This window comes from Lynx rufus, unplaced genomic scaffold, assembly GCF_022079265.1.
Source record: "Lynx rufus isolate CCGP_SWC_20201006 ecotype Redwood Valley unplaced genomic scaffold, mLynRuf1.p SCAF_36, whole genome shotgun sequence".
NCBI classification, from domain to species: domain Eukaryota; kingdom Metazoa; phylum Chordata; class Mammalia; order Carnivora; family Felidae; genus Lynx; species Lynx rufus.
The window spans coordinates 800947-820856 of NW_025814852.1; the positions used below are offsets into that span (position 1 = coordinate 800947).

General features: G+C 67.9%; 2 protein-coding genes across 4 annotated transcripts; one reads left to right on the forward strand and one right to left on the reverse strand.

Annotated features, from left to right (window-relative positions):
• The first annotated feature begins 2695 nt into the window (after positions 1-2695).
• DPP7 (dipeptidyl peptidase 7) lies at positions 2696-6205 on the forward strand. The gene is made up of 13 exons (XM_047093759.1): positions 2696-2803; positions 2878-2991; positions 3071-3210; positions 3292-3455; positions 3628-3763; positions 3837-3918; positions 4029-4195; positions 4369-4429; positions 4746-4864; positions 4943-5099; positions 5225-5289; positions 5650-5720; positions 5845-6205. Exons 1-13 carry the CDS (start codon positions 2722-2724, stop codon positions 6044-6046), a joined length of 1560 nt encoding a protein of 519 aa, XP_046949715.1. The 5' UTR covers positions 2696-2721; the 3' UTR covers positions 6047-6205.
• A 727-nt stretch (positions 6206-6932) lies between these two features.
• On the reverse strand, positions 6933-19508 carry LOC124522354 (endoplasmic reticulum mannosyl-oligosaccharide 1,2-alpha-mannosidase-like). 3 transcript variants are annotated; one of them, XM_047093757.1, is made up of 13 exons: positions 19272-19508; positions 18662-18770; positions 17849-17964; positions 16173-16327; positions 15770-15882; positions 14268-14453; positions 13423-13571; positions 12884-13072; positions 10789-10979; positions 9798-9918; positions 8809-9006; positions 8550-8681; positions 6933-7852 (listed from the first exon to the last, which is right to left on the reverse strand). In XM_047093757.1, exons 1-13 carry the CDS (start codon positions 19380-19382, stop codon positions 7640-7642), a joined length of 1983 nt encoding a protein of 660 aa, XP_046949713.1. In that variant the 5' UTR covers positions 19383-19508; the 3' UTR covers positions 6933-7639. The 3 variants fall into 3 exon arrangements, with proteins under 3 accessions (XP_046949713.1, XP_046949711.1, XP_046949712.1); XM_047093755.1 differs by lacking the exon at positions 19272-19508 and adding an exon at positions 16432-16633 and having other exon boundaries at positions 18662-18751; XM_047093756.1 differs by lacking the exons at positions 16173-16327; positions 19272-19508 and having other exon boundaries at positions 18662-18751.
• Positions 19509-19910: the final 402 nt, after the last annotated feature.

A 19910-nucleotide genomic window follows, 5' to 3' on the forward strand; every position in this document is an offset into this window, starting at 1 on the left:
GGCCTCACAGGGCTTCTCACGCCACAATCCAGAAGCACAAGCACCAGCCCAGTAGGACTTCGTCCAAAGCTGTGCATCAAAGGATGCGGAGTGCACAGAACCAAAGCCCACAGAACGGGAGAGAGTATTTGCAAACAACGTATCTGATAAGGAATTTATATCTAGAATACGTTTTTTTAAATGTCCAGAACAATAAAAAAGTAATGCTCAACAACAGATAAAAGCACCTTTCATGGGGCGCCTGGGTGGCGCAGTCGGTTAAGCGTCCGACTTCAGCCAGGTCACGATCTCACGGTCCGTGAGTTCGAGCCCCGCGTCGGGCTCTGGGCTGATGGCTCGGAGCCTGGAGCCTGTTTCAGATTCTGTGTCTCCCTCTCTCTCTGCCCTTCCCCCGTTCATGCTCTGTCTCTCTCTGTCCCAAAAATAAATAAACGTTGAAAAAAAAAATTTAAAAAAAAAAAAAGCACCTTTCATGACACGAAAGGGGGCTCAGCGTGTAGCGTGTGTAACTGGGCGTGCACACAAATGTGGCCCCGACCTCACGTGCAGCTCGCTCAGACCCAGATCACGGGCACCTGTGCGGGGTTCCCTGTCGTCCACACCCGCTGCTCTGTTGCTTGCAGCTTCGAGGGCTGAGGGGCAGAGCAGGTGGGGGGAGACAGGGCCTGTCTCCCCAGATCTATGGGCTGTGGAGGGGGGAATCAAGACCCAGCTTTGGCCCCAAAGCCACTGTCCCCCCTCCCCAGGGAGTCGGAAGAAGGGCTTCTGGACCCCCAGACGTACCCGCAAGCTCCGGGCCACCGGGTGTGGCAGGACAGTCAGAATTGGAATCCCCTTCTGGGCCTTCCCGGTGCTGCCGGGAGGGTTTGGAGGGAAGGATATGCTGGGTCTGCAGCTGGGGTAGGAGGGTCAGGCAGCCGAGCTGAGAGGAGAGGACGAGAGGAGGGCCTGCCTGGGGAGAGGCTGCCATCCAGGGGAAAGGAGCCGTGAGCCCTTCTGTCCTGTCCTGGCTTCTACCCTGCAGAGGCCATGGAGACCCTGCGAGGGCAGCTCTCTACTCAACGCAGGACAGGCAGCCCTGGGTGCGGGTCCCGGGACACAGGAACAGGGACACGGGGAGACGGGGACATGGGAGCTTGGGGGCATAGACACAGGATGGGGTCAGGGGGACACAGGGGGAGGGACATGGCACAGGGACACAGGGACTGGGACATGGGATAGGGACACAGGGATGGGGACAGGGGCACAATGATGGGCAAGTAGGGACACGACACGGGGATGTGGGGACACAGGGACGGGGACATGGGGTCCCAGGGACCCAGGGGATGGGGCCACAGGGACGGGGACAGGGAAACAACGGTGGGCAAATAGGGCTAGGGACACGGGGACATGAGGGACACAGGGAAAGAGGGACAGAGACACAGGGATGGGGACACGGGGATGTGGGAACGCAGGACCACAAGGAGCGGGGCACGGGACAAGGACAGGACATGGGGATGGGGGCACGGGGACAGGGACACAGGGATGTGGGGATGGGGACAGGGCCTGTGCAATGATTGTGGTGTGGCATTCGGTGACCATGGGGTGACCACACCCCTGGGGTGGTATGACATGACCAACAGTCATTGTCACCATGCTGGTTGCCACAGTGACAGTCCTGGGACAGTGTGGGGCGGCTAACTGGCGGCTCCCCGATCAGCCTGGCTTGGGGCCCCGGGTTCTCAGGCTGCAGCCAGAGCGCGGGACCCCAGCCTTGGCCTGTGCCAGTGCTAGACAGGCCGGACCTGGGCAGAGACTGGGGTCGTGCTGGCCAGGGACAGTCTTGGCACGGGGACAGGTGGCTCACCTTCCCTTTGTGGCCTTGGGCAGGGGGTGGCTCTGCTGATCTGGCCCCTCACGCATGCCCAGGACTGGATGCCAAGGGAGAGGTGGCCCCCCTGGTGTCTGGGCACTGGGTACGTGCCGCAGCCCCTGGCGCTGAGGGGCCAGTGGAGGGAATAGCCTGAGGGGCTGGGGTCAGGGTCCCAGCTCCCAGCTCCCAGCTCCCAGCAGGGGCCTGGGGCCGCCGCCTCCAGACCCGGGCTCTCAGCAGCTGCGTGTCTGCACTGTCCGAGCCCCCGCCTGGGCTCCGAGGCCCGTGCTGCCGCCACAAGGCCTCACACTGTCGCTTGGACAAGCCCCTTCCTCAGAGCTGGTGGCCTTCTGCGTGAGCCCCCTCCTAGCTGCCGCCACCCCATCTTCCCGAGGCTCCCCCACTTCTCCTCGGGGGTCAGCCCATGTGGCCTTCGCAGCCCTGCCCTCAAGAGCCCGCCCTCCCCCACGGGCCGTCACTAGGGGCGCAAGGTGGCCCAGGGCATCACCCGGCGGCCCAGAGGCTGGGAGAGGCCTGGGTGTGTCCCGGCTGGGGGGGGGGGGGGCAGCTGGGACACTGGCAGGTCTCTCCCACCTCCCCGTGACTCAGCAGTGGCCCCTAGAGGACAGGTGGCTGGGTGCACGTCCCCTGCCCCGACACCACGCCCTGGAGCCCTCTCCCGCTTCCTGTGTCTCCAAGGTGACCGTCTCCGTAGCGACACGGTGGGTGGCAGGAACCTGGAGGACCGGAGAAAAGGCATCACGAGCCAGGTGGGGCGGGGGAGGTCGGGCCCAGAGTCCAGCCCCGCCCGGGCTGTCACGTGAGGGTGGCACGCCGGTCATGTGACCGCAGCCCGCGGCAGAGCGGAGATGGGGACCCAGCTCCAGCCGGCCCTCCCCTCGGCCCTGACCCTGCTGCTGGCGCTGGGGCTGTGCAGCCCGGAGGCTGGGGGTGAGTGCGGGCCCGTGGGCGCCCCCCGCCGCCGTGCCCAGTGTCCCCATGCGCTGAGCACCGCGCCCCTCCAGCCCACAGAGTCCCCCAGTGTGACTTCCAGGAGGGCTACTTTGAGCAGCTTCTGGACCACTTCAACTTCGAGAGGTTCGGCAACAAGACCTTCCTCCAGCGGTTCCTGGTGTCAGGTGAGGTGGCCCTGGGGGTCCCGGGGCCCTGAGGTTCCGCCCTGTGCCTCACCCGCCCCCTCCCGCCTCTGCCCGACAGAGAAGTTCTGGAAAAGGGGCGAGGGGCCCATATTCTTCTACACGGGCAATGAGGGCAACGTGTGGTCCTTCGCCAACAACTCGGGGTTCATCCTGGAGCTGGCGGCACAGCAGGGGGCCCTGGTCGTCTTCGCGGAGCACGTGGGTACCCGCGCTGGTGGCAGGGGAGGGCGGGCGAGGGCGGGCGGGGCCCGGGCTCAGCCTCTCGTCGGCCACCCGCAGCGGTACTACGGGAAGTCGCTCCCTTTCGGAGAGCGGTCCACACAGCGCGGGCACACGGAGTTGCTGACCGTGGAACAGGCCCTGGCCGACTTCGCGAGGCTGCTCAGCGCGCTGCGGCGGGACCTTGGGGCCCAGGACACCCCCGCCATCGTGTTCGGGGGCAGGTGGGTTCTCGCCCGTCTCATTTCTCCCTGAGGCACAAACACGTGGCCGGCCCCAGGGCCAGAATTTCTGGAAGTCTCAGGTCCTCCTGGGGCCACCGTGGGCTCCAACAAGGGAGAGCGGAGAGGGGTGTTGCGGAGGCTGTGGCCCCAGGCGCTCTGTGTCCCCGCCCAGCTACGGGGGGATGCTCAGCGCCTACATGAGGATCAAGTACCCGCACCTCGTGGCTGGGGCGCTGGCAGCCAGTGCACCCGTCGTGGCTGTGGCCGGCCTCGGTGACTCCTACCAGTTCTTCCGGGATGTCTCGGCGGTGAGTGAAGGTTCTGGGGCCCACGGGCCGGACCAGGCTGTGGTGGCAGCTGCCACGATCCTCCTTTCTCCAGGACTTTGAAGGCCACAGTCCCAAGTGTGCCCAGGGCGTGCGGGACGCATTCCGGCAGATCAAGGACTTGTTCATACAGGGAGGTGAGCAGTCCCCCCCCACAGCCCACTGACCGCCCCTCGCCTCCCTCCTTCCCCCCAGTCCTCACCCGACAGCAGCCTCCGAAGGCCATCGTCCCGCCTTCTTCTGGCAGCTTATGACACGGTCAGCCAGGAGTTCGGCACCTGCCAGCCCCTCTCCAGCCAGAAGGACCTGACCCAGCTCTTTGGGTTTGCCCGCAACGCCTTCACGGTGCTGGCCATGATGGACTACCCGTACCCCACCGACTTCATAGGGCACCTTCCTGCCAACCCGGTCAAGGCAAGGAGACTCTGGCTGGGACCTGTGGACAGAGAGGGGCCCGGCTGCCCCGGGGTGGCCAGTGGTGGCCAGCCCGAGAGCCTTGAAGCCACTCTGGGGCCTGGGACCAGCGAAGGGTGAGCTGGGGAGAGGGCTGCAGGCCCAGAGTGTGGGTCTTTGGTTGGCACCCCTAGGTTGGCTGTGACCGGCTCCTGAGCGAGACCCGGAGGATCAAGGGGCTCCGAGCGCTGGCTGGTGCGTCTGCCCCTCGGCCCTGGGCCTGGTGCTGAGCGTGGGGGGGGTGGGTGTGGCTTGGGGGCAAGGGTCACGTGGAGGCCAGGAGCACAGCTGCCCCCGTGCAGTCCCTAGCCCGGCGGGGGCCGGTGGGGGAGGCTCTGCTCCACGGGGTCTCCGACAAGTTCCAGCCCGGCCACCGCCTGGCCACCCTCAGCAGCCGGAGCAGCAGCTGAGAGCCCCGCCCCCAGGAGCCCCACGCCTCACGGGCACGTGTCCCCCACCGAGGGGGCAGGGTGGCCGTGCAGGCCCCCGGCCCCAGCACCCCTCTCGCCAGGGCTGGTGTACAACTCCTCGGGCACGGAGCCCTGCTATGACATCTACCGACAGTACCAGGCCTGCGCGGACCCCACAGGCTGCGGCTCGGGCCCTGACGCCAAGGCCTGGGATTACCAGGTCCGGGGGTGCCGCACGGGGGTGTGGGGTGAAGTCGCCCGCCCCTCCGGGCTGACCTCGGTGTGTGGCGTCCCACAGGCCTGCACCGAGATCAACCTGACCTTTTCCAGCAACAACGTGACCGACCTCTTCCCCGACCTGCCGTTCACGGAGGGCCTCCGCCAGCAGTACTGCCTGGACACGTGGGGCGTGTGGCCCCGGAGGGACTGGCTGCGGATCAGCTTCGGGGCGGGAGGTGAGGCTCGAGATGGTGGCATCCTTCCCTCTGTGCTGAGCTGACCCCCCCCCCACTCCCCTGATCTCCGTGGCTCAGACCTGGGGGGCTGGGCCCGCTCTCCACCCCCACATCTGTGCTTTCAGACCTCAAAGCTGCCAGCAACATCATCTTCTCCAACGGTGACCTGGACCCCTGGGCAGGGGGCGGGGTGAGTCTCCCTGGGTTCGCCAGGCTCCGCTCGAGAACCGGCTCTGCCCTTGCCAGGCTGCACACGTGGTTCTGTGGGTTCTGTGCCGCCTTTGCTCTTGTTCCCGCTTTATCCCCTCCTCTCCTTTGCTTTTTTCCCTGAGTTCTTTGCGTGAACTGACACCTGGCTCGTTCATCTCTGTCCTTCCCTTTCAATGAGGCCGTTCAAGGCCACGTAGTGTCTTTAAGTCATGGCCTCGGCTGTGCCCCACGGGCTGGGACACGAGGCCCTGGAGCAGGTGGCACCGGGCGGGCAGAGGTGGGGTCGGCCGTGGCCCAGAGCACGGCGAGTAGCCGACGGAATGTCCTTTGGCCGACACAGATACAGAGAAACCTCAGCACCTCCGTCCTCGCTGTCACCATCCGGGGGGGAGCCCACCACCTAGACCTCAGGTGCAGTCCCGCCTCGGCAGGGGAGCGACGTGGGGCCGCAGGCCGTGGCCGGGTGTGGGCTGAGGTGGGGTGAGGCTCGGCTCGGGCCTGCTGCCCGGCTGAGGCCCCCGCGCCTTCTCCTTAGAGCGTCTCACCCACGAGACCCCACGTCTGTCCGGGAGGCTCGCAGGCTCGAGGCCAGGCTCATCGGCGAGTGGGTGGCCGCAGCCAGAAGAGAACAGCGGCTGCAGCTGGCCCAGCGTGGGGGACTCGGGGGGGCTGAGGAGCGCGCCCCGACTCGGGACCGGACAGGCCCGCTGGGGAGCAGCTCAGGGCGCTGGGGGTGAGGGGCTAAGGCCAAGGGAGGGGCCAAAGAAGCATCTGGTGGCTTGGCTGTGCACAGCACAGCGCAAAGCATGGTGTCTGTGGTCCTCATGGGGTGACAGACCGGGCACACTGCCACACCTCTCAAACCAGCCTCGTGTTTAATAAAACAAAGCCCTCAACCTGTGTGTGGTCTCAGGGCAAGGGGTGGGCGCTGGGGCCCCCTGTGGCCGGCCCAGGCGTCCTTCCGGGTGGCCCACTGGAGAGGGGGGCCACAAAGCTCTACCCACGACCGCTACTGCGGCTGCACCCCTGGGTGGGCAGCTGCCAACCAGGCCCCTGGGTGCAGAGGGGCAGCCAACAGCCATGAGGGGGTACAGACCCCACTTCTGAGACAGGCCCTGGACCCTGTTCCAGGCACAAAACACACGGGACTAGGGGCCAAGAGCAGAAGGCAGCCCCAAGAGCGGCCACCGGCCCCCAGGGCTGCTGGAGCGATGGGAGTATAGAGTGTCTGAGAACTGAGGTCCTGCCCAGCACTGGGAGCCTTGGTCTCTGCAAACGCAGAGAGACTCAAGCTTTTCAGGCAAAGAAGACCTTCCGGAAAGAGTATCACATAGAGAGGAGCTGGGCCTGTCCCACGGGGCCGCCCGGTTCCAGGAGGCAGGATCCCAAGCAGAAGCTGGGGTTTGTTTCTGGAAAAGCGCCCTGAGTCCGTGCTCAAGGAGGGAAGCAGCAGGTGCTGGAGGAGGAGCAGGTGCAGGGCATCAGCTCCCACGGGAACCTGGACTCCGTGTCCACACCGCCTCCTCCCAGCTCTCCAGCCTGATGGTGACGGTGAGAGTGTGACGCATGCCCCACCCACGGCTCAAGGAACACAGGTTCCATCACAGACACGGGAGACACCAGTCAGGGCAAATCCACGTTTATGCTGCCTGGAAAGTCCGTTCTGTCGGGTGGTCCAGGAGCAGGATGAACTTGTCCACCCGCCCCTCCCCGCCCCTGCAGGGCCGGGGGAGGATCCCTGAGTCCAACATGTAAACACCACAGCCGGCCAGGTGCCCGGATTCGCAGGAGGTCGCAAGTGCCCCCCCAGGACTCCCGGGTCAGGGCACATTCACAGACTCTGAGACCCCGGGCTGAACCGCATGTCGGGCTGTCCCTTCAGCTCATCTCAGAACACGTGTGGGTCCAGGAGACCCAGAGCGGCCCCAGGGGACAAGCAGAGACACTGGGGCCACACAGAAGACGTTTGGGGATCAGGAATGTAAGTCATGATTCAAGCAGGAAGGTCCCCAGCAGGTGGGGCCTCGGGGATTCACGGCGCTGACCTCACGACACCGTCCGACGTCATGAGAACCACAAGCCAGAAGTGCAAAGCCAGCGGCAAAGCACCGGGCGCCCAGCTGCCCTGACCACCTCTGAGGCCCTGAGATGTCAGGCTCGGTAACCCCCTGGGGAATGTCATCAGCCTGACCCTGGAGCACGGACAGTCGGCCGAGGGGACACGCCGCGGCCAGGGTCAAGAGAGCGAACCTACCCAAGGCCAGGGTTCCGAGGACAGGTACCCACAGACGCAAGACGTGTGAGGCCCCCGGGCAGTGCCCACAGGGGGGTCACCCCACCCTAGGCGGGGCCCAGATGGGCAAGGGGTGAGCCTCAGTGTTGAACACGTAGGCGTCCAGGCTGAGCAGGGCCGGGTCGTCGGAGAAGAGCAGGTACAGGTACTTGAGCGTCTCCCCCAGGAAGAAGCTCTCCATCTTGTCCCGGGGCTGGGGATTGAGGGGATCCTGGACGTTGCTGATGGAAGAATAGCCACCCGAGGGGACCTGCACGAGAGCGGAGACCGCGGCGTCACCACGGCTGCAGGCCCAGCCAGCTCCCCACGCCGGGCTCAGCCCTCGGGGGCGCCGGCGGCCGCAGGGCCCCCGGCCGGGGCCCCTGCGCCTCACCGCGGCACCCGTGGCCAAGGGCCGGGTCTGAGGCAGACGACGGCGGACCGGCCCCCCGGGAGCTCAGCCGCAGCTCCTCCAGACGGCCCCTCAGAGACGCCAGCCGCCCTCACGTGACCCGACGTGCAGCCCGTGCTCCGGAACCCGGAGGCGGCCTCCCGAAGGCCCCGAGCACCTGAGGAGGCCGGGACCCACCGCCCGGCCGCCACAGGGCGTACGCGGGTCGGGTTTTGGCGCTCGCGCTCTGCCGGGGTGGGTGGCGGGCCCCGGACACGGCGTGACCTCCGAGCCACGGCCCAGAGGGCGAGACGGGTGTCGGGGCCACGGTCACGGCGCCGTCTGGGGTGGGAAAGGGCTGCCCGGGGCCACACGGAGGATCCGGGAGGAGAGTCGCCCTGTGCACACCGGGCCACAGAGCCTGGTCCCCGAGACCCTGGGGCACGTGGCGCCGAACTCCCGAGGCCACGGCGAGCCTGCACCGCCCCCGCCCCCGCCCCCCTCTGGCTGCCCCGCTAAGGGAGCAGGGACTCGGGGCGGGGCGGGGCGGGGCGGGCTGGGCAGGGCAGGCGCTCACCCGCGTGTACTTGTTGAAGCTCTGCAGGATCTCCCAGCCCCAGTCCTGGTACTTGCGCTCTCCCGTGAGGCGGTGCAGGTAGAACAGACTCTCCACCGTCTCGGGCCGCAGCAAGTTGTGCCTGTCGGCCGGCTGGGCGGGGGACACAACACGGGCTGAGCTCCGCCGGCTGGGGTGGGGGGTGGGGGGTGGGGGGACACGGGAGGAGCTAGGCCGAGCCCGCAGGGCGCCCCCACGTCCAGACCCCGGCCCGGCTCACCTTGACCTGCACGTCCTTGCGGTCGCTCTGGGGGTACAGGTTGAAGTGCACGATTTCGGGGCTCAGCCCCGTCTCCATCTGGCGGTTCATCTGGTAGCAGGTGTCCATGAGCGCCCGGGCCAGCTCCATGTGGTCGGCGGGCAGGCCGTGGTGGGCGCCCAGAGCCAGCGTCCCTGGCAGGAAGCACACCAGGTGGTCCTGAAACCAGAGCGGTTTCCTCACCACTGTGAGTCGGTGGCCACGTGGGGCAGGGGCGGGGGCCGCACCGGGTGCAGGGTCCAGCGCTCCCTCAGGCCCCCCGCATCCCCAGGGGTCGACGGGCCTGAGCGGGGACTCCTCAGGGCCCACAAGGGCAGGAACGTGGAAAGCGACTTCACTACGGGCCCGGCCCCTGGAGCTCCACATGGGCAGGGGGGGAGGGTGGCGGACGGACACCCACCTGCCAGGGGAGCGGATGCTGACCCGGGTCTGGCCCTGGCCCCACAAACACTGATGGAGTACCAGGGGCAGGGGACAAGTAACTAGACCCAGGGCAGAGGGCAGGGAGGAGGAGAGAGGGCAGGGGGGAGGAGAGAGGGCAGGGGGGAGGAGGGAGGAGAGAGGGGAGGGGGGAGGAGAGAGGGGAGGGGGGAGGAGAGAGGGGAGGGGGGAGGAGAGAGGGGAGGGGGGTGGAGAGAGGGGAGGGGGGAGGAGAGAGGGGAGGGGGGAGGGAGTGGAGTCTTGGGCAGGGGGGCGGGGTCCTGGGGAAGGCACAGGGTCCCCGGGGGACGGGAGCGGCACCCCGGGGGAGGGGCCGGGGACCCATCACAGACCCCAGCCCCCCTTGCCGCACACCGCCGCGCAGTCCATCGTCGACCTGTGAGGGCCCACGCCCCACGACCAGAATCTGAGCCATCTCTCCAACGTCCAGACTCGCGAAGCCATCGGGGGCCCAGAAAAACGGGTGGGTGCGGCCCCCTACGCCCCACCTGCATCACGACCGTGCTCACCATCTTGGCGCTGAAGCGGCCGTGGGCCAGCTCCCCCACAAAGGTGAGCTTCCTGGGCTCAGACCTGCGCAGCAGATGCCTTTTGATTCCCTCGACGGCTTCGAGGTAGTCTTCCAGTAACCTGTGAACCGGCAGGCCCCGTGGGCTCAGGGCAGGTGGGTGCGCGGCCCGACCCCCCGCCCGGTTACCCAGGAGCGGGCACGTGGCCACGAGCTGCCATCCCCACGCTAGTGGCCAAGAGGCCTGGCCCTGTCTGGGGTGGCACCACGCCAGCCTGGAGATGCAGGCTCGTGGCAGTCGGCGGCCTGGGGCACACACGGGGCTGTGCCCGCCGCTCCCCCGAACAGGGTCGTTCCTCTCAGCCGGCCCCCGTGGACCACCCGGGACCCCCACGTGCCCACCAGGGTTCTCTCAACGTCCCCACGTTCAGGCGTGGGGAACTCCGGCTCCCCAGGCGTGATGCCCTGATCTCTGCCCGTAGGGGTCGGCCTCCTGGAGCTGCCCACCCCCAGCGGTCCTGGGCCGTGGTCACCCCCTGGCGTGAGACTTCAAGGATTTCCAGTCCCTTCACCAGAGTGACCTGCGTTTTCCCGACCGCACGACGAGGCTCCCCGAGGCACTGCCGTCTGGGAAGGCGCACGTCTGAAGCGTCAACCAGGCAGCGCGGGGAGGCCCAGGGGCCCCTGGCCACCTTCCGCTGGGGAGCGGACAAGCAGAGCCGCCTCCACGACCCCGAGGACGAGAGCTCGGCCGGTGAGCCGGGGGCCCCTCGGCCGGGCCCAGACCCCAGGCCCTGCCTGGCGCAGAGGGGCCGGGGACCTCCGTGACCAGCCAGGCGTCCTCTCTGGCACGAAGGCCGTGCCGGGAAGGGACACATCCCCCGCGGAGGGGCCGAGTCCGGGTCCGGCACGGCCGCTGCCTCCTGACCGAGAACTCGGGACAAGGGGAGCCTCGGGGACCCCGTCCCCGAGGCAGCAGAAACAGGCCTCACTGCGTCTCCTTCTTTCCGCCCTGGATCCACTGCTTCAACAGGTACTCGTAGTAGCTGTCGGCCCTGGCGCCCAGAGTGAACACTCCCATGTGAGTGAAGAGGCCGCTGTGCGTGTTGATGAACATGGGCACCAGCCCGTCCTTCTTCCCCGACAGGGAGTGCACACGCCTCGTCACCTCCTCCGCGGCCTCCTGGGACACACACACACACACACACACAAGGGGAGAGTGCGGGTGAGCCAGGGGGACGGGGCTGCTGGACCTCGGGCCGGCCGAGGAAGGCGGGCCTCGTCGGCTCCCCCCTCCTCCGTGACAGGCGGGCCCGTTCCCAGCGGAGGACGGAAGAGGACGGAAGAGGCCGGTGTCCCGGCCCACGGCGCTCCCCTGCCCGGCTGCACCGGGCAAGGGCTTCTGAGGGTGGCCCCAGCCACGCGGCAACCAGGTCCCCACCCTCACACGCGGCTGCCTCGATGAGCGGGCAGACGCCGAGGGCCCCGAACACGGGGCTGAGCTCCTCCTCCTGCCAGGGGACCGTGTCTGAAGGCCACAGCCGCGGTCCCCGGGACCTCCTGCCCAGGCGTGGCCGTCTGCTCCCGCTCGCTGGAGGGAAGGCAGGCGCGTCTGCTTCCGAGCCCGCGGTCGCGGCACACCCGCCCGCCGATCCTGTTCATCCTTCGAGACCCAGCCAACCTCAGCTCCTCCCGGGCAGCGCCACGCATCTGTGCTCCGTGGCCCTGTGCGCGTTTGCTCACGGCGCTCGGGACCCTGCGTGGGGAGTGACTTCCTGGCCTCCACCCGCCACGGACGCCCGCCCCCTTTTGCAAAGTCCTCTGAGCCAGGGACGGCTTCAACTTCCCTTGGGTCTCCAGCAGCTACAGGGATCTGGCATCGCAACGGCGCCCGGCCGGCGTCTCAGAGCAAACAGAGAGACGCTGAGCTTCCGGAGTACGAGCCAACGACAGGAAAGCCGCTAATCCGCCGACAAGCAGACAGGCACCCGGACGCCCACCTCCACCCGGGAGACGAACACGGGGCCTGTGGGCGTTTGGAAAACGCCACACGTCACCAGGACAAAATCCACAGCCCAGAGGAGGCACCCTCACGTGCCCACCGCGAAGGCTACCGAGAAAGACCGGAGGACGAGCGCGGCTGCCGCGGAAAAGCCAGAGCCCCGTGTGCGCCTGGAACCTTCTCCCGGGAGCGCCGCTCTTACCAGCCCCGCGTGGGAAACAACCCAGCTGCTCCTCAACGCACGAGAGCCCGGACAGCACGTGGTCCGACCGCACGATGGCAGACCAGCGGGCCACGAAAAGGGATGCTTCGGACACGTGCTACGACACGGGTGCGCTTCTCCCGGACGCTTCCAGCGCGGACGAAGACGTCACGCGTGGCGACAGAACCGGCCACGGACGGCCCACGCCGTACGTAGGACCTCACTCACGCCGAGCATTCCAAACAGAGAAAGCCACGCACGACAAGTGGATTTGCGGCCACCGAGGCAGGGGGCCCGGGTGGGAGCGCTAGGGTGCGCTGGCCTACTTCCTGAGGCGAGGACCTGGTTCTGGAATCAGACGGTGGCGGCCGCTGCCCACGTGGGACTGTGGCGCGACGTTCAAGCCAAGAGGCAGAACTTCCTGACGTTCAAATCGCAGCTCAGGTTTTTAAGGAAGAGGAAGAGTGACGAGGCAGAGCGCCAAGTCCAGAGGGTCCGCCGCGTGCTGGAGACTCACCCACAAGGAGAGGGACCCCGGCCAACGGGGGTCGGGGCGAGGGTCAGGAGCGAGGTCCACGAGGACCGTCAGCGACGGCCTAGCAAGGCCGACACCCACGACTGTGGGCCCCTGCCTCGCTCCCGGCACGGACCACCCCCCGGGGGCCACCACAGCACGAGGCAGGGGGCAGTTGGGACCCCAAGGACACGGGCCCGCGCTCGGACTCAGCCCCCAGTCGACACCCTTCCCGCCCGCGCAGCTGAGGAAAGGCGAGGAACGAGGGACCGGAAAGCACACAGGACGGTGGTCCTGCGGCCCGGGGTCAAGTCCACGCACGCCTCCGCTTGGTGTGACGCCTCCGGCCGGCAGGCCGGCCCCCCGTACCTGAAACTTCTTACTCCCCGTGAGGCGGGAGAGCTCTCGGAACTCCAGCTGAATGCTCGTGACCTCGGCCACCGTGCTGTCCGAGGTCCAGCGGGGCGGGTGGGCGGCTCCGGTGCCGATGTTCACGTCCGAGTATGGGATCCTGGAGGGCGTCTGGAACGCAGGCAGCAGCCGATTCCCAAAGTCTTCCTGACGACGCGACACGACGAGGACCGAGGTTTCCCGTCACACGGCAGCCTCGGCTCCGTTCCACGACGCCCACCCCCGCCACCCCGCCACCCGTGCTCACCCCCGTAAGTGGACACGGGACCTCACTGGCTTCACGTGGCCTCGGCGCTCAACAGCGGCGACACCGAGGAGCCCCGAGAGCGCTTCCCCACGGGTCACGACGGTGACAGGGACCTTCCCACGCAGCACGTGCGTGGGAGCGAGACCCAGACGACCGGGGAGACGGGAGACCCGGAACAGACCCCCGCCCCCGCCCCCACCCCCGGGGGCCCCTCAAGCCGCGGGACCTCCGCCGGCGCCCGGACACTCACGGCCTTCCTCAGGAAGAGGTCGTCCCCGGACAGGTGGTAGGCGCTCAGAAGGCCGCCCAGGATCCGGATCGTGCTCTCGAACAGGTTGACGTCCACGTCTTTCTGAAACCGGAGCTTCTTAGACACCCACTTGCGGGCTTCTTCAAACTCTGCGACGGGAGACGGGGTGGGAGCGGCAGTAGGTTACAGGTCCCGGCGCCCCCGTGACCGCTCGCTGGCTCTGGGGCCACGTGCGTCCTCGTGTCCCTCTCTCCCGGGGGGCCTCGCCATCACTTCCCACGGCAAGGGGACACACCGCGGAGCCCCCTGCACCCGGAGGACGGGCAGCCAGCGTGCCGTCGTGAGCACCAGCCCTGACGGGTAACGGCCACGGCACAAAGGGCCACGTGAGTAACTCAGGGGGAGCCTCTGGCCTCTACGGAACACCGGAAACGGACTCCGAGAGACCGATTCGGAAGTACCCAAAGACCCGTAGCCTCAACCACACCCCGTCCACGTGGCCTGAGAAGGGTGTGGTGGAGAGACCCGGGACGCCGATGGCCTTATCGGATCACGTGCCGCCTCCCACCAGGGAGCCCCTTTCCGGCTAGGACAGGAGCACGGGCTGGAACTGCCCCCGGACGCCAGCCCAGGCCTTCGGCCGGGAGCCGAGGGGGCGACTGCCCTGAGCGTCCCCGGGACGCCTGCCATCGAGGGACAAAGCGACTGCCTGCCACCCAGGGGAAGGGAGAGCTCCTCAGACGGAAACAGTGGCGTCTGCACCCTCCAGGGCACGGCTCGCTCACTCGCGCGCCCAAGCGTTCCACCGGGGGAACTCGGCCGCGTGCTCGGGGACGAGCAGGTACCTTTTTTCAGACCCAAAATCCACATGGTGTCCAGGGCGTCAATCAGCGTAAGTCCCAGGCCAAACCACTCGCTGAAGGACCTGGACACGGGTTTCAGCTCGTCGTGGCCCCAGGCGAACTTGCGGTAGCCGGTCCACGCGTGGCGGAAGGCGTCTATCACGGCCCTCTGACGCTCGTTCGGGGAGGCTGCGAGGAAGACGGCGGGTCGTGGGGACCGGAACCGCCCAGGGTTCAGACACCGCCCCTCTGCAGCCCCAAGCCGCGGGGCGCTCAGTGGGGTGGGGGGACACCGTCCGGGGCCGCAGGTCGGCAGCGGACGACCCCGAAGGTCGGGGCGCGGCACCGCCGGGCTCGGAGCCGCACGGCTGGACGCGGCTGCCAAGGTGGCGAGGCCCCCAGGGCCCACACGCGACGGCTCGGCCTCTCATCCGCCTGGCCTGCGCCCGTCCGCCTCCACCAGACGCCCGGCGGGCACGACCCTCTGGAGCTGCGGGGAACGCGCGGTGGGCGGCGGTGTTTGAGGCAGCAGACCGGTGCCTGCCGCTCCGCCACGGCAGCCGCGCTGTGCGATCCGGCCGGGGGAGCATCAGACGTGGCGGGCGGGCCCCGGTGACCTCCACGAGAGCGCCTCATCTCACAGGCGCCCGCGTCGTGCCTCAGCAGCTCTGGGTGTTTTCGGGGAGGGAACAGCGTGTGGCAGACACACCCAAGGCCGCCCTGGGGCCCTTCCAGGGTGGCCTCGACGCCGACCGAGGAGGTTTCTCCCCTCCACACGTCGGAGGACCAGGCACGAGTTACAGGGCCACCAGGCGGACAGAAACGTGGGCGTCGGCGGCTTCGCGACACGTGTCCTCTCGGTGTGGCCCGAGGCCCAGTCGTGTTGGTATCTGCGGCTCTGACATCGGTCCTCAGAGCCCCGCGACCGCTCTGCCTCCCCGCACACGCCCGGGCCGCCCGTCCCGGCTCTGGGCTCCTTCTTCCTCCTCCCCTCAGTGGCAACAGCGACAGGACTGGAGGGTCACAGCCTGGGCCCCAGGCTCAGCTGACCCGGCGCGAGCCCCCGCTCCGGGAGGCAAATGGCCATGGCCGCTGCCGGCCTAACCTCGGTTCTCCCGTCCGTGGAACGGGCCTACGACAGACCGATGACCTCAAAGGCCGCCACGAGAACCAAAGCAGACAGGCCGCACGGAGCGTACAAAGCGCCAGTGCCCCGGGGGCCCTCCACTACAGGTGCCAGAACGCAGGACCCCAGGACCCCACCGAGCCGGGGCCGTGTCTCCACTCTCCCCAGGCCCCGCGCCGGCACGGACGCGGGCAGTTCCCGCACAGGCGGCCTGTGGCGGCCGCGATGGGCCTGGGACCGCGGGCCGCCGTGGAGCCCCGTGTCCTCCCCAAGGCTCTACAGAGAGCTGGGGCCCGCCCGGGTGCCCAGCTGGGTGTCCACGCGCCCTCTCCGTCACCATGTCCGGGTGAGGCCCGACGGGGCGCAGGCGGGGCCTTACCTGGTTGGTTCTGAATCCCGGGGGCCTGTGAGGAAGGCTTGGTGGGGGGGCCCTCTGCCTTTCTCGAAGGGGGTTCGGTGCCCTGCTCCGGCTCGATCACTGCACCCCGCCAGCTTCAGGGAGAGGAGGAAGAGGAGTCAGCCGGCTTGAGGGCAGAGATGCAAACGCCCGCGGTCACAGCCTGGCTGGGCTCGTGGCGGCCCTCCGCTCCATGCGGCACGACGCGGAGAAGGCAGGGCCCCGCCCCCACCGGGGTCCCGCTCTCTCCACTGTCTGCTCTGAGGGGAGAAGCCGCTTCAGACAGCGCGCCGACCCTATCCCTTTGTTTTTCAGGAAACGTCAAACGGACCGGCCTCTGCGCATCTAGCGACCCGTGCTGCCTCGTCTCTGACGCTCCCTGTACCTGACCACCGTTCTCTGTGTGCTCTCTTCCTGACGAGCGTCGCCCACCACCTCGTCCCTCCGCCTCGTGTCATCCTGCCTCCGGTCCTTGGAGTCTTTGTCGGGGGCTCTAATCTGCAGGTTGGGCGGTCCCCGTCGGAAATGCCTCTGAGGCTTCTAGATCGAAACAAGAGCCACTCGTGAAAACAGTTCAACGGCCCAGGAGCTGCCACTCCGTTTCCACCTGGGATGCTCTCCCTATCAGACCCAACCCCACGGACCGCGTGGAATGGCTGGTGGAGCACGGCCCCCGGAGGAGATGCCTTCCCGCTCCCACGGCAACATGCAGATTTGGCCAGAAGATCCTTTCTCACGATCTCCGGGCCCTGACCAACCAGGACGGAGACTGTGCCAACGGGCTGGCGCAGCCCTGGGCAGTGGGTTAGCATCCCGGCCCGGGAGGGTTCCAGGCCGTCACAGACCCTAAAGGTAGCAATAAAGGGTCAGAGCCACGTCCCCGTGGATGGAGGCGCAAAGAACACTGTCCCGGGCCTGTGCCCCAGGACTCCCACCCTTTGTGCTCAGAACCGGGTGGCCAGGGCACCGGGTCCAGGGACGGAGCGCAGGGGCCCAGGCGTAGCCCGTCGTCAGCAGAGGGCAGGAGGAGGCCCCTCCTCCGCAGGACACAGCAAGGAGGCCGACTCAGGGATCGAACACATCTCTGCCGCTCAGTACCCACAGGACCCGTGAAGAGGTCCTCGTTGTAAAGACGCCAGTGCCACGGAGCCGGGACCCCCGTGGCCAAGAGGATGGGATCTGGCCGCTCACAAAGCACCGGGGCTGACCCAGGCCTGGGGCACAAGTGCCGGAGTCCGAGCAGCAGGAAAGGTCCCAGCGGCCCCGCCACAAGGGGCCCTGCGCCCCGAGGCCCGGACCCGGGGAGCCGTGCACACCGACCCCGGCCGCCACCACAGACGGGATCACGGGCCTCCCGAGCAATGGAAGCGTGTCTTTCGGCGGGCAACCGTGCAGGCGGGCTCTGCTCCCATCGCCGTCACGAGAGCCCAGGTGCACGAGAGCGGCCAAGAAGGGCGAGAGACGTGCGTGTCGGCTCCACGAGGGAGGACGTGAGCCGTTTGACACACAGCCTCCGAGTAAGACGGTTTGCAGAGAGGCCTCCTGGCCGCTCCCCGTGGGGCCCGACCCCAGCCCCCTTCCCCACCCACGCCCTCTGAAACTGCAGCTCCCTGAACAAGCCCAGCTCCCCCTGCCTCGGGCAACGTCACTGGACTCGAGCCCTGCTCTCCCGACTCTACCCAGGACCGGCGGCTGCCCAGTCTCACACCGCAGTTCAGCGTCCCGTCCCCAGCCTCATCCCTGGAGGCGACTGCTATTTTTCTCCCGGGATGGACACCACGGCCACCGGCCTGCTCCCGCCGGCCTGCAGCTCCTCCAGACAAGGGGCGGGTCTGTTTCGCTCACCAGCAGGTATCCAAGGGGAAGGAAGGAAAGAATACTCCTCCTCCTTGCCCCAAGCGTCATCCTACTGGCTCAGAATAATGGGCGCAGGGCGCGAACATCAGACAAACAACAAGGGAGAGAACTGCTCCCCCGTCCGTGTGGAACATCACGCGCGGTTCTGAAACGCCCGTGGGACCGACCCCGGTCGCAACCCCACGTGTAGTTCACTGAACGTACCTGGGGTAAAAGCCCCGGCGAGTTTTCTGGATTAGCATCTGCCTTCTGAGGAGCCGGCAAGACGGGCGGATCTGCTGGTCTCGCCTTCCGCTCTTCCGCTGACCTGCCATCCACGGCTAAACGAGAGAACAGATTTGATCCCAAACGTGCCGCACAGCCCCAAGGAGAGCCCGAGCGAGCGCGCGGAGGAACACGTCTAGGTGGGCGCTCCTCACCACGAGAGGACACCGTGAGACCTGGGGAAGGTCCTTTAAACCAACTCAAGAACGGCCAAGGGTAACCAAACCTTCCTCAAAGCACTTGGCAGCTTCTGTCCTGCAGCCCAGCCCACACGGACCTCCCCTCAGCGGCTTCCCCTCCAGGAAGCGCAGACGCTGGCCTATGTGCAGCTGTCTCCAGCCGCCTGCAGCGGCTCCTGAGCTTTCCTCCCCCACAGGGGTTCCCTACGCCCTCACCCAGACTGCCCGGGCCGCTGGGAACACACGGTAACACGTGTGAGGAAGTTCAGGGAGCGTGTCCGGTCCGGACGGGGCACGCGACCTCAGGACCCGAACGTCTCCGTGAGGCACAGAGAACGGAGAGGCCGGCCGGCCCTTACACCGGACACCCAGGAAGCAGGCGGGCAACATCACATTAACTCGAGCCACGTTCTAGCAGGGTGGCGAAAGACACCCTCCGCTCCTTTTCCTCTGCGCTTCTCGCCAATTCGCAGACGCTCCAGGCGCTTAAGGCGCACGGCCAGACCGCTTCTGCCCAGCCACCCGCAGTCAGTGACGCACACGCATGGGGTTGAGGCACACGCGCAGCCGGTACCTCTCCACTGGTCGGCCACGCTGATGTAGGACAGGAGCCCGCAGAGCACGAGAAACGTGAGGAAGAAAAGGATCACGTTGCGCTGTAATCTCGACAGCTGCTTCCATTTCTACGGGACGGAAAACAACACAGCTGGGACCCGTGCGACCGCTGCAAATTCAGGGAGGACAGGGGGTAACTCCCAAGGTCCGGTTTCTGAACCGGGGGAAGCGCCCCGGCGGCAGAGACTGACGAGCCGCGGGGATATTCCAGACGGTATAGGGGAACGGAAATAAACAACAGACGCAGAAGCCATACGTGTCCTATCGCAGGGGCAGTGAGGAAAGGCTCGCGCGACGCGCGTGTTCCGTCTCAGGCAGCCGGCGGGACCCCGCATCTGCCCCGATGTGGGGTGTCGATGCCCTGCAGCCCGAGACCGCGGGGCTCCTGACCCACCGCACCGAGGGGCAGCCTACAGCTTTCCCCCTCCCCGACCCCGCCCCGCCGAGCGCGGGCTGTAAAGACGGCCTGCGGCCGGCGACCACCGCTCCCCGGGCCCGGACGAGCGCCTGCGCTCCAGGCAGGGGGCGGCGGGCGGGCCGCGGGACCCCGGCCCGGCGCCGACCCTCACCCTCCAGCACGAGCGCCGCCGCCAGCTTTTGCTGCCGTCGTAGCTCTGGCCAAGGCTCAGCGTCACCGAAATGAAGTCCCGATGTGGCGCCGGCGGCGGCGGCGGATACATGACAGCGGTGGCGGCGGCCCGGGCGACCCCGCCCACTGGCGGCGTCAGGAGGCCGGGCTCTGAGAGGCGCCGGGGACTTCGCTGGTCCGACACCCGCGGGCAGCCATCGCAGCGCCGTCCACACCCCGCCCATCGCGCGCGCGGCCAATGCGCCTGCGCCGCGCCCTCCTATTCCCCACCGCGCCTGCGCCCGCCCTCGTGGGCCCCTGCGTGCGTGTTTACGTCCCGCCGCGTCGGCGCACGGCCGCACCTGCGCCGTGACGCGCTTGCCCGCCCGCGCCTGCGCGCAGCCCGCTGGCGCAGAGCCTGGGACTCGGCTGGGCGCCGCGTCCCCGGGACCGGCCGGGTCCGTGGTGTTGGCAGGACGTCCGGCGCCCCGCGCCCCCGCTCCGGGGCTCGACTCCCGGCCCCGGGCGGACTTCCCGGCCCAGAGCTAGTGGGGGCCGCAGCTCAGCGAGAGGACAGCGGGTCCGGTGCGAGCCCGAGTCGAGGCGGGGCGGCTTTCGGTGTCCGCTCTTCGGAGCCGAT

Bases quoted from the DNA above. Each gene is read 5' to 3' on its own strand.
- LOC124522354 (XM_047093757.1), bottom strand. From the start codon at position 19,382: ATGTATCCGCCGCCGCCGCCGGCGCCACATCGGGACTTCATTTCGGTG. The intron at 13,572-14,267 runs GTACCTGCTCGT...CTCCCGTCGCAG, and splicing joins GATTTTGGGTCTGAAAAAAG to AGTTTGAAGAAGCCCGCAAG. The intron at 7,853-8,549 runs GTGAGCGCCTGC...GCTCTCGTGCAG, and splicing joins GCTTCAACAAGTACACGCGG to GTCCCCTCGGGTGGCTATTC.
- DPP7 (XM_047093759.1), top strand. From the start codon at position 2,722: ATGGGGACCCAGCTCCAGCCGGCCCTCCCCTCGGCCCTGACCCTGCTG. The intron at 2,804-2,877 runs GTGAGTGCGGGC...GCGCCCCTCCAG, and splicing joins GTGCAGCCCGGAGGCTGGGG to CCCACAGAGTCCCCCAGTGT. The intron at 3,764-3,836 runs GTGAGTGAAGGT...TCCTTTCTCCAG, and splicing joins TCTTCCGGGATGTCTCGGCG to GACTTTGAAGGCCACAGTCC.